The 12,315-nt window shown below is 35.0% G+C and overlaps 1 protein-coding gene across 1 annotated transcript in view; it reads left to right on the top strand.

Moving 5' to 3' along the window:
* LOC116485032 (uncharacterized) overlaps positions 1 to 8,704 on the top strand; it is a 221,939-nt gene extending 213,235 nt beyond the window's left edge. The window contains exon 4 of the mRNA XM_058429239.1: positions 8,670 to 8,704. Within this exon, the coding sequence (XP_058285222.1) occupies positions 8,670 to 8,673 (4 nt within the window). The 3' untranslated portion in view covers positions 8,674 to 8,704. The remainder of the gene's footprint in view (positions 1 to 8,669) is intronic.
* Positions 8,705 to 12,315: the final 3,611 nt, after the last annotated feature.

The following is a 12,315-nucleotide window of genomic DNA, read 5'->3' as shown; positions in this document are numbered from 1 at the left end:
CTCATAATGTTATGCCAGAGTCAGGTTGGAAAGTAAATCATGATATACAGGGTTAAATAAAACCCATCTGATAAGAAATTATGATTTGTAGGGCATGACTCCTCAGACCCCTTAGATAGGAATTTGGGCAAAATAAAAAAATCAGAGTTTGGTCCTTACTTCCATCAGATATACTAAATCATCACTCTTAAGTTAAAATTTCCACAGAGCTCTAGGGCATGAACACAATGAAGCCAAGTTCTCTGCTAAGACATAACACAGGTGACCTTTGCAGTTCCCAATAAGTTCCTCATTTCTGTCTGAGACCTCCTCAACTCAGGCTTCACTGTCCACATTACTATGAGCATTTTGGTCACAATTGTTTAACCAGTCTCTAAGAAGTTCCAAACTTTCCCTCATTTTCCTGTCTTCTTCTGAGCCCTCCAAACACTTTCAACCTCTGCCCATTACCCAGTCCCAAAGTTGCTTCCACATTTTCGGGTATCTCTATAGCAATGTCTCCCTCCTTGGTACCAATTTTCTTTATTAGGCTGTTCTTGCATTGCTATATGGAAATACTTGAGGCTGGGTAATTTATAAGGCACAGAAATTTAATTGACTCATGGTTTTGTAGGCTCTGCAGGAAGCATAGTACTGACGTTGGCTAAGCCTCTGGTGAGGACTCAGGAAGTTTTGATTCATAGCAGAAGGAAAAGTGGGAGCAGTCATATCACATGGCCAGAGCAGGAGGAAGGGTGGGAAGAGGTGCCACACATTTTCCAACAACCAGATCTTGCAAGAACTCACTATTGCAAGGACAGCACCAAGCCATGAGGGATCCACCTCCATGATCCAATCATTTCCCACCAGGCCCTACCTCCAACACTGGGGATTGCATTTCAACATGAGATTTAGATGGGACACATATCCAAATGCTATCATTTACTAAACCAAAATAATGAAAAATTCTAGTGTGTAAGCAAATGAAAAAAAAAAAGCATATACATATCACCAGAAATAGCCAGATTGAAGAATGGGCAGAGGAGCTCTGAGAGATAAGATGGAGCCCTGCATTCCCACTCTCCTAGAACAGCCTTCAAAACTGCATCAAGGTCCTCCAGCTTTCTCAAGACATTTTGGCTTGTCTTTGATTAGCATTAGAATAAAGCGTAGCTGATGGTGCCAACGAAATTTGGTTGCCTTGCTCTGGGCGTGAGCCTCGTTTTATACAATGTACAAATACATAAATTTCTTTTCTTTCTTTCTTTTTCTTCTTTTGAGACAGTCTCACTCTGTCATCCATGCTGGACTGCAGTGGTGTGATCTCAGCTCACTGCAACCTCCACCTTCTGGGTTCAAGCAATTCTCATGCCTTAGCCACCCTACCCCCCAAGTATCTGGGCATACAGGTGTGCACCACTACACCTGGCTAATTTTTGTATTTTTAGTAGAGATGGGGTTTCACCATGTTGGCCGGGTTGGTCTCAAACTCCTGACCTCAGGTGATCTGCCTGCCTTGGCTTCCCAAAGTGCTGGGATTACAGGCATCAGCCACCATGCACAGCCCAAATACATAAATTTGATACTTAGAGGAAGCTTTACAGAAGAATTCACAATAGTTTTCCTATAAATCATCAGCTCTCCAAATAATTCAAGTTATATTCAGGTTACAGATTTTATACATGAATTTTGGCTATTTTACTGCTGTGTACGATCAAGATTTTTTTTGAAATTATTTGTTTGTGAATGGGTGTTAATTTTCATGATTCATATATACTATTATGGAGAGATAATTTCAGAATAATTACTTTCATTTTAGGTTACTACATGAATCCAGTGGTACATCAAATCAATTAGTATATGCTAATAAATGGTTTCCCATTAAAACCTATATTGTTGAAATCACACATTAAATGAGTTTTTTCTAAATCAGATCTCTAGAAAATGTAATTGACCCATCCAGATATGCAACAAACTCCTACTAATTGAAAACCATAATTCATTTTAATATTAGCAATATTTCTAGCATAAAATATATCATTAAATAAAACATTCAAAAATAATTTCAATTTAAATTTTCTTTTTTAATCAAAGTAAATGGCTCAGCAAACTCAGTTTCTGAGTTTATTATTAATTTTGTATGTTAAAGGAATTTTATACTTATATACATTATAATACGATGTAGCCTTGTTATAAATTCTAATTTTGCTTACAAGTTATACATTTATTTTTTATCTCTGCCATAGGCAGTAATATGAATTGATGAGTATTTGAAATTATATAATTTTAAGAATTCTGTTAATTCAAATTTTTGACTTAGACTAGTCTGCCCCTTATTACAGTTTAATGAGGTTTTATTACATATTTCCTAATCAATCAATTACTGTATGAAGAAAATTTTATGTAGACACAAAGAACATAAATATGCCCTCAAAGAGGATGAAGCCAAACAGGAAAAAAAAAAAAAAAAGACATAAAGGTGGTCCCAGAAGGGAACTGATAAAAATGTGTTATTTTTTTCTGAATTTTGTGACATTTGTGGAATGTCAACTTTTTAAAATTTATAAGTTGTTGTGATTTCTTTTTCATTCTAAGTATATATTTATGGCAAATTTTATAACTGTAATTTTGTGTTATTTCTATAAAGAAATCGCTTCCCTTACCCTCCAATTGTGTAAGCTTCAGGCCCTATACAGCCTAGATTCATTCCTGCCTATGATCATATATTTTATTCACTATGTTATTGAAAGAGTCTGAGGCACACTCCTGGAGACTCTCACCAGGTTGACACCAAGTTGAGTTGTTCAACCAGCTAAAAAGTAACTGTACTTGCACTCTAAGTGCACATCTCTTACATACCTTCATGGGTGCCACTTGTATATTATAAGAGATATAATGGTCTAATATCATTTGGTAATATAATTATGTGTTTTATTGTTATCTCAATGAACAAAGTTGGCACGTGTATAGAAAATAAAAGTGATCTATTTCAGCATTCTTTGCAGTAATTATTCCATTCTTTTAACACTAACAAACCACACACTTATTTACCTATTACAGAATGTCGTAAAGGCATGATGTCTGGAGCGTTTATCAGTATTTAAGATCTGTAATCTATTTATTTAGAAAAAGAAAACATATAGCAAATTGCAAATCTAAAAAGCTGACACAAACGCTATAATAGCTATGAAAATAACAATTTGTAATTTTTGTACATATCTTTGTAATACCTTTTTTTCATTTGTTTTTTTGGATGCTTACTCTTTGATGGTCTCTTTATATGAGAATAGTTTTGAAATGTCAGAGAGAATGTAAAGATAATTGTCCTATCTCTAGAATGGTTAATTAAAATTTGTTTTGGTAATGCCATGTGACTTTTTAGAATAGTTGTCAAATTTGGAAAAATATCTATGAGTTTCTTTCATATGAAAGCTGTGAGATTTGAAAGAATTTTCCTCAGATTAACTTTTGGTTTTATATATTTCACATCTTGTTTTTCCTTCAGTCCCACATACTTGTGTGCTGGATGCTATAGGACACATGAGATCGAGGGGAAGATGAAGTAGAAGATCAAGAACTGATTATAGTTAAAATATCTGACTTATGCTAATTCTACAAAAACTTATGACCATGTAGACACGTTGTTAGAGCCCCTCCCAGGGTCTTAGAAGGTGTCAGTGTAAGTGAGGGGCCCTGAAAGCTTAACTTTTATTCTCTTTATTGTAAATCCACATTTAACAATAGAATTAAAATACAAAATTATCTCAAACTTCAGACTGAAATAGACAGATGAAATTTAACTTAATAAAAGTAAAATAAAGCAAGGTCAAAGTATGAATTTCACAAGCACATGTTAAAGGGCACATGATGAATTAAGATTTTAGATGACTTCCATTTTATCATGAATCAACAGTGTGATGCAAACATAGAAATGGATAGCACAATAATGGGCCACATTAATAGAAATAGTTTCCACATCATGGGACCTAATAATTCCTCAAAAAGCTGTCTTAGTCAGATCACAGCTGCAATAATATGTCCAATTTAGACTCCATAATTTAGGAGGTATTGTGACCAATTATATTGTATCCAGAATAGGCCATTTAAACTGGTAAAAACATACCAATCCTTCTCAAACCCTTTAAACAAATTGAGCAGGGAACACTTCCAAGCTCATTTTGTGAGACCATCATTATCCTAATACCAAAGCCAGACAAGGACACTACAAAAAAAGAAAACTATAGGCCGATATGTCTCATGAGCATAGATTAGAAAATCCTCAATAAAATAGTAAACTGAATTCAACAGCACATTAAAAGGATCAAGCACCATGATCAAGTAAGATTTATTCCTGGAATGCAAGGATGACTCAATATATGTAAACCAATAAATGTGATATACTACATTTAACACAATGAAAGATAAAAACCATACGATCATCTTGATAGTTGCAAAAAACCCCCACCACTTGACTATATTCAATATTCCTTAATGATAAAAACTCTCAACAAATTAGGTATAGAAGAAACATACCTCAACATAATAAAGGCCATATATCACAAGCCCACAACTGACATCATACTCAACAGGTGGGAAGCTAAAAGCTTTTCTTCTAAGATGAAGAACAAGACAAGAATGACCACTTTTGCCATTTCTATTTAACGTAGTACTGGAAGTTCTAGCCACAGCAATTAGGCAAGAAGAAATAAAAGAAATATAAGAATAAAATCCAAATCAGAAAGGAAGAAGTAAAGTTGTCTCTATTTGGAGAAGACATAATTTTGTATATAGGAAACCCTAAAGACTCCACCAAAAAACGGTTAGAGCCAATAAACAAATTCAGTAAAGTTGCAGGATACAAAATAAATACACAATTAGTTGTATTTCTATACACTAACAGACTATCTGAAAAAGAAATGTGAAAACAATTCAATTTATAATAGCAGCAAAAAATAAAATACTTAGGAGTTTATTTAGCCAAAGAGGTGAAAAACTTATATACACTGAAAATTATAAAGCATTGATGAAATATACTGAATAAGACACATATAAGTGGAAAGATATCCTGTGTTCATGGATTGGAAGAATTAAAATTGTTAAAATATCCATACTACCCAAAGTGGCCTACAAATTTAATGCAACCTTTATCAAAATTCCAATGACATTTTTCACAGAAATAGAAAAAAATTCCTAAATTTGTGTAGAACCACAAAAAACCCTAGATAGCCAAAGCAATCTTGAAAAAGAACAAACGTGGAAGCATTACATTACTTGACTTCAAAATATACAACAAAGCTAATATAGCCAAACCAATATGGTATTGGCATTAAAAACAGACATATAGAGCAATGAAACAGAATAGAGAGCCCAGAAGTAAACTCACACATATACAGTCAAGTAATCTTTGACAAAGATGCCAAGAACACACAATGGGGAAAAGATATTCTCTTCAATAAATGGTGTTGGGAAAACTAGATATCCACATGTAAAAGAATGAAACTGCATTTTCTCTTTCACCGTAAACAAAAATCAACTCAAAATAGTTTAAAGACCTAAATGTAAGACCCAGAAAAAATCACAGAAGAAGAGCTCCTTGACGTTTGTCTTGATAATGATTTTATGAATACGACTCTAAAAGGACAGTCAACAAAAGCAAAAATAAGCAAGTGAGACTACATAAAACTAAAATTTTTCTGCACAGCAAGGGAAACAATCAACAAAATGAAAAGGCAACCCATGGAATGGGAAAAACATTTGCTAAGTCACATATTTGATAGTGGGCTAATATCTAAAATAAGGATATTCTAATATAAGGAACTCATATAACTCAATACTAAAAATGTGAATAATCCTGTTTTACAGTAGACAAAGGACCTGAATAGACATTTTCTCAAAGAAGACATACAAGACATTCCATGAGATACTGCCTCATACCTTTTAAGATGGCTATTACCAAAAAACTAAATGATAAGTTTTGGTGAAGTTGTGGAGCAAAGGGAACCTTTATACGCTGTTGGTAGGATTGTATACTGGTATAGCCATTATGGAAAACAGTATGGAGTTTTCTCAAAGAACTAAAAATGGAGCTACCATATGATCTAGTAATCCCATTTCTGGATATATATCCAAAGGAAATGAATTCAGTATCTCCAACAGATATATGTTCATTGCAGCATTATTCACAATAGTCACAATATGAAAACAACCTAAGTATTGGTAATTAATGCATGGATGAATTAAAAAATATGGTATATATAGATATATACAATGGAATATGATTCAGCCTTTGAAAAGAAGGAAATCTTACAATTTGCAACAGCATGGATGAACCTAGAGGACATTATGCTAAGTGAATTAAACCAGAGGCAGAAAGGCAAATACTGCATTATCTCAATTATATGTGGAATCTAAAGAAGTAGGACTCATAGAAACCAAAAGTAGAAAGGTGGTTTCCAGGGGATAAGTGATAAGGAAAATGGGAGGATTTTGGTCAAAGGATACACATTTTCAGTTATAAGTCAAATAAGTTCTGAAGATCAAATGTACAGCATGATAACTAGAGTTAATAATATTGTATTGTATGCCTGGAATTTGCTAAAGGAGTAGATCTTAAGTGTTTTCATCACACACACACACACACACACACACACACACACACACACTAATAATATGAGGTGGTGGATATGTTAATTAGGTTAATTATGGTAATTATGTATATATGTATACATACATCAAAACATCACATTGCTATATGCAATATTTATTTATTTTATTTATTTTGAGATGGAGTCTCATTATGTTGCCCGGGCTGGAGTGCAGTGGCGCGATCTTGGCTCACTGCAACCTCCACCTCCTAGGTTGAAGTGATTTTCCTGCCTCAGCCTCCCGAGCAGCTGGGATTACAGGTGCCCATCACAATGCACAACTAATTTTTTTTTTGAGATTAGTCTCCAGCACTTTCTCCCAGGCTGGAGTGCAGTGGCATGGTGTCGGGTCACTGCAACCTCTGCCTCCTGGGTTCAAGCCATTCTCCTGCCTCAGCCTCCCAAGTAGCTGGGCCTACAGGCCACCATGCCCAGCTAATTTATATATATATAATATATATATATAATATATATATATATATTATATAGTAGAGATGGGGTTTCACCATATTGGCCAGGCTGGTCTTGAACTCCTGACCTCAAGTGATCCACCCGCCTCAGACTCCTAAAGTGCTAAGATTACAGGCATGAGCCACTGTGCCTGGCTGATATATGTAATTTTTAAATACATGAAATTTTTATTTGCCAAGTAGACCTTATTATAGCTGGAGGAAAAAATAAAAGCTTAGAGAATAATGGGTGAGGGAACTGGTAAAGACAGTTGGAATTCATGGCACCAAATGAGTAGTTAATGAAGTTGAGAATGTTAGATGAATACTTAAGGGAACACAATTCTATGTTCAAATACCTGAATGCTGTTTTACCAAAGAGAATTTTATAGAAAAGTTGTTCTAAATTGCCACCAGTGGGCAGGGATAATATCAATTAGTGTTTTATTTCAATATGACAAGTAGTTTTCTGATATTACGGTTGCTTGCAATGGACTTGGCCATCCCTTGAATGTTTGAGGGAGTTGAAGTATTAAACACTGTGACCAGATATTGGTATCACAAAGAAGGGCTTTGTGTAACAGCAACAACATTTATTTAACACTTACTCCTAGCCAGTTACTGTTATAAATACTTGCAAAGGTTAAAGAGCAGAAAGAGATGGCCCTCTTGGCTTCTCTTTCTAATATTTCGTAGTTCTGAGGAAGTAATTTTTAAAAAACATCGCTTTGACCAACACATTAAGAAACAGCCATTTTTTTTCTTCTGCTGGTAATTTCATTGTCATGCTTATTATATGAGCATTTCTGATTGAAATGACCCACCTTAGTACTTTAAAAATGTTATAAATTCAAGGTCTATGTTTACAGATGAGAGAGTTAGAGTTCCTGTTACTTTTTACATCATCAATCCTAGTTTATTTTTGTGTAATGGATAACGGTAAGAGTGTAGACTGAAGCTGGACTTCCTGGTTCTCAACTCCATCACTTAAGCTGTATGTCTTTCTGTGCCTCACTTTTTAAAACTGTACAATGGGAATACAGTAATAATAGGACTACTCCATATGACTGTTTTGAAGATTGAATGACTTATTCTATGTAAATCACTTGGAATGTTGTTGGGCATTAAATGGTGTTGTTTCCAATGGCTGTCAATATGTCACTTGCTTTTATTTTTCCATTTATTCATTCATTCAACACATATTTGTATTGAGTGCCTAACGTGGACCAACACTGTGCTAAGGGCTGAGGATTTATTTGTGAACATTGAAGATGTGGTCGCTAACTTCACGAAGTTTATAATCCAGTGGGTTTTTATGCAGCCAATGTCACAACTAGGGAAAAACAATTGTTAGTATCTCAGTTAGCAACGTATGCCCCAATAATGCTTACTAAGGATAATGACTAGCACTACTAAAAACTTCAACCTCTGTGGTCCCTAATTTTACTAAGGTTTTGTGTGTGTGCGTGTGTGTGTATGTATGTGTGTGTATCTCTCTTTAAGAAAGTTTTCAACCATAGAACTGATTAAAAGACAGTAGAAATGAAGCATGACTACCCAATCTCTATGATGAAGATGATGATGATTTTACTGGTAGGTGAAAATTGGCTGGAAAAGTGAGGACAGAGAGGAATGGATTCTGTGACTTTCTCCCTGTTGATGAAGTTCTACCAGAGGATGCTACTAATTGTAAACAATCCAAGTGAACCACTGTGATCTATCAACAGTGAAAGATATGTGAGTAATAATAAGAACATTGGGTTTTATAGCTCCTTGGTTAACCAAAGTCTTTAGTGGGCTCTCCAAGGGCAATCTCCCTTTTGGTAGAGACTGAATCCTTTTCCTAACTTTAAACACCACTACGTCTTTAAACTATTATTGGCAAGTTAAGGGATTTTGAGGTCTTCTCAAAAAATGTTACATGCTGTTAATTGATCTGTCCTCTGTTAACACTTTAAATAGAATAAATAGACGTATGTTCTTGGGATTTGAGCTTGGAATTTTTTTGACATGTGTAAATGTTAAAGCAGTTACTCAGATCTTAGAGCCATTTCCTTTGTATTCTGAGTTCCAATTGGAAGCTTAGCTTCTAACATGCCTTGGCAAGTCTTTCTTCTCTGCAATTAACACGTTCAGTTTAACACCAGTTAATCAAATGTCATATTACTTTTTATGCTATTAAGTTTGTTTTCCTACGTGCTATGCCCATGTGTGTTTAACATTAAATTTGAATTAAAGTGTTATTTCTGAAAGAATATTTTCCTCTTCTTTCCCCATTTCTTAAGGGAGACCATGATTTTGTGGCAAAACTACTATAACAAACCTGTGATTTTCATTAAAAATTTCAGCGACATTCTTTTCTAATTATAAGTACAGAGTGGGCGAGTCCAAGAATTTGTGTACCAATTAAAAAATGTCAGCTACACCCTTGTTTTTATCTGTTTGCTCAAGCCAGTTGGATTCTTTGAGATCTTGAAAGAAACACATTTTCTTTTCATTAGTAACAGTGCATCAGACTTGTTAAGTGCAATCAAGCAAGCGTGCCTAATCCAGACCCCAATTCCAGAGCACAAATGAACATATGAAGGATTTTTCATTAAAAAAATTACCGTAGTAAAATATACATAATGTAAAATTCACCATCTTAATCATTTTAAGGTGTACAGTTCAGTGTCATTAAGCACATTCACACTGTTGTGCAACCATCACCACTATCCACCTCCAGAACTTTTTCATCTTCTTGAACTGAAACTTTGTACCCCTTAAGCAATAACTCCTCATTCCCCCATCTCCCTACAGCCCGTGACAACCAGTATTCTACTTTCTGTCTCTATAAATATAACTCCTCTAGGTACTTCATATAAGTGGAATCATACAGTATTTGTCCTTTGGTGTCTGGCTTATTTCACTTAGCTTAATGCCTTTAAAGGTAATCCAGTAACATAAGTCAGAATTTCTTTCCTTTTTATAATAATATTATTTTTATAATAATATTGTGTTGTATGTATATACCACATTTTATCTATTCATCTGTTGATGGACACTTGGCTTCCTTCCACCTTTTGGCTATTGTGAATAATGCTGTTATAAACATGGGTGTACAAATATCTGTTCCAGTCCCTGCTTTCAGTTCTTTTGGGTATTCACCCAGAGGAGAATTGCGGGATCATATGGTAATTCTTTTTTTAATTTTTGAGGCACCACCATACCGTTTTCTGTAGTGACTACATCATTTTTTGACATTCTGAATAGCGGTGCAGAAGGGTTTCCATTTCCTCACATCCTCACAGACGCTTGTTATTTTCTGTTTGTTTTTTTTCTCATGATAGACCTCCTAATGAGAGTTTACTAAGCTTTTTTTCTAAATTACTAGTATGTTATTGTAACTTCTTGTGTGCAGATACAAAAGATACAAAATTAAATGTTTTCATTGGATATATGCAAAAACATAGAATTTCTTAATTATGTTCCTGTTTAAATAATACATCTTCAGTATAATAGAATAGTAGACACATGAATAAAAATATCTAACAAGTGGAGGAAAAGATTAAGAAAAGAGGAACAGTGGAAGACCTCCAAATTGAACTAGAGAATTCTTCCCAAGTGATACTTGACATGTACCAACTAATGGTTGGGGTGTTTGGGTGCTTTTGAAAACATCCAAAACATGTTATGATGATGAAACTTTATAATTTATATTAATAAGAAGGTGACAACTTGCTTAACAACACACTTTTTTAAACACCCAAATGTACACAGCAATGTCTGTTTTTTATGTGCTCTAGTTAAAACTCCACAGCCTTGGTTTTACAAACACATTCAGTATATGACAAAACATTCCTGTGTTTATACTCCTTTTTCCCTCAGGCTTTTCACTGTTTTCAAGGTTCATTACCCTGACCTGAACTCCCCAGTTTTGCCCTGGTAGAAAGTGGATTACTTCATTAGCGATCCAGAAGTGCCAGGTGAAAATCTATCTAACATCTACCTCTCTGGAACAAATATGCCCAGTTACTGGTAATATAACATGTGGTATCGTTTTTCCCTTATTTGGAACATACAGAACTAAATTAATAACAGTTCTTACAAGACCCTGGGGGTTTGTGTAAAAGAATTTTGATCTCCTTAGGAAGGGCTCGTCAGTGCTCTCAGGAGAGATGCACTTGACTTTTGACCTCTTTTCAAAGGCACCTGTGTGAGCTTTTAAAATCCACTACCACCAATTACCCACTTTCAACTTGAAGTGTTTAAACCTAGGACCACATTAACTGAGCTTAGCACATAGCCATGTCATTGTAGACTTCCTGATGTGAGGAGATGTCTTGACATAGTTAAAAGGGAGTTTAGGGATGGGGCATGAGATTAATCAGGTCCTCCTACTGACAGCTTCAAACAAAGAAGCCTTTTAGCCACCTGGTTTGTGTCTCTCACACCTGCATTCAGATTGCTGGGACAAAGCTTTGTACCACTGCCTTGATCCCATCCTTTCCAGGTACTTGTTTGTAGCTGCATTGCATCACTTAATGACTTTAGAAAAGGCAGCACAGGAGATGCAAATCAACAGCTTCCTCTTTCAGGGAAGGCAGTGCTGCTAGAATTGCAGCCATTTAGAAAATCAGTTCATAATGGACTTATGAAGTCCTGTGTGTACTTTCTTCCCGACTTTTGGAAAGAAGGCTCCAGCTCACAGTATACATATATACATAATTCTTTCTTCTGCTATCATTTTCTTGGAAATTTAAACCAGGATGAATATACATTTCTCTCTTCTTGCTTCATATTGTTGTTAGTTGGTTTCTTTGGCAGTAAATGTGGCTTTGATTTTAGTCTCTGAACTTATTAAATTTAACATTTTATTTTTTACTTTTGGCGCGGAAGACTCAAGCACTGTAGTACTAAGTTATTCCAACATTCAGGAGGCCAGAGAAATTTTGTGAAAGTGAGACTGCAGTTGTCTAGCACAGCCCTTTAGCCTTCACATGCTACAGAGTTTCAGCAACAGCCAGTGACTGCATTGTTCCCTGTAAGCAAGTAATGCAGAAATACTAGAGGCCTAGTTGAATTCATATTCTATGCCTGGTTCATATCACTGATGTTGTAAGATCTGGCCATGGACTAAAAAAAAAAATCCAAATGTTTTCTGGTTCTAGTTTCTGATATTTTTTTCATATGAAAAGTAATACGATACAGAATTTCTTGATTGCACAATGAAGCACAGTTCCAGGGCCATGCTAATAATTTAT

Source organism: Hylobates moloch, unplaced genomic scaffold, assembly GCF_009828535.3.
Source record: "Hylobates moloch isolate HMO894 unplaced genomic scaffold, HMol_V3 SCAFFOLD_16, whole genome shotgun sequence".
NCBI classification, from domain to species: Eukaryota; Metazoa; Chordata; class Mammalia; order Primates; family Hylobatidae; genus Hylobates; species Hylobates moloch.
This window is presented reverse-complemented; position numbering and strand designations above follow the sequence as displayed.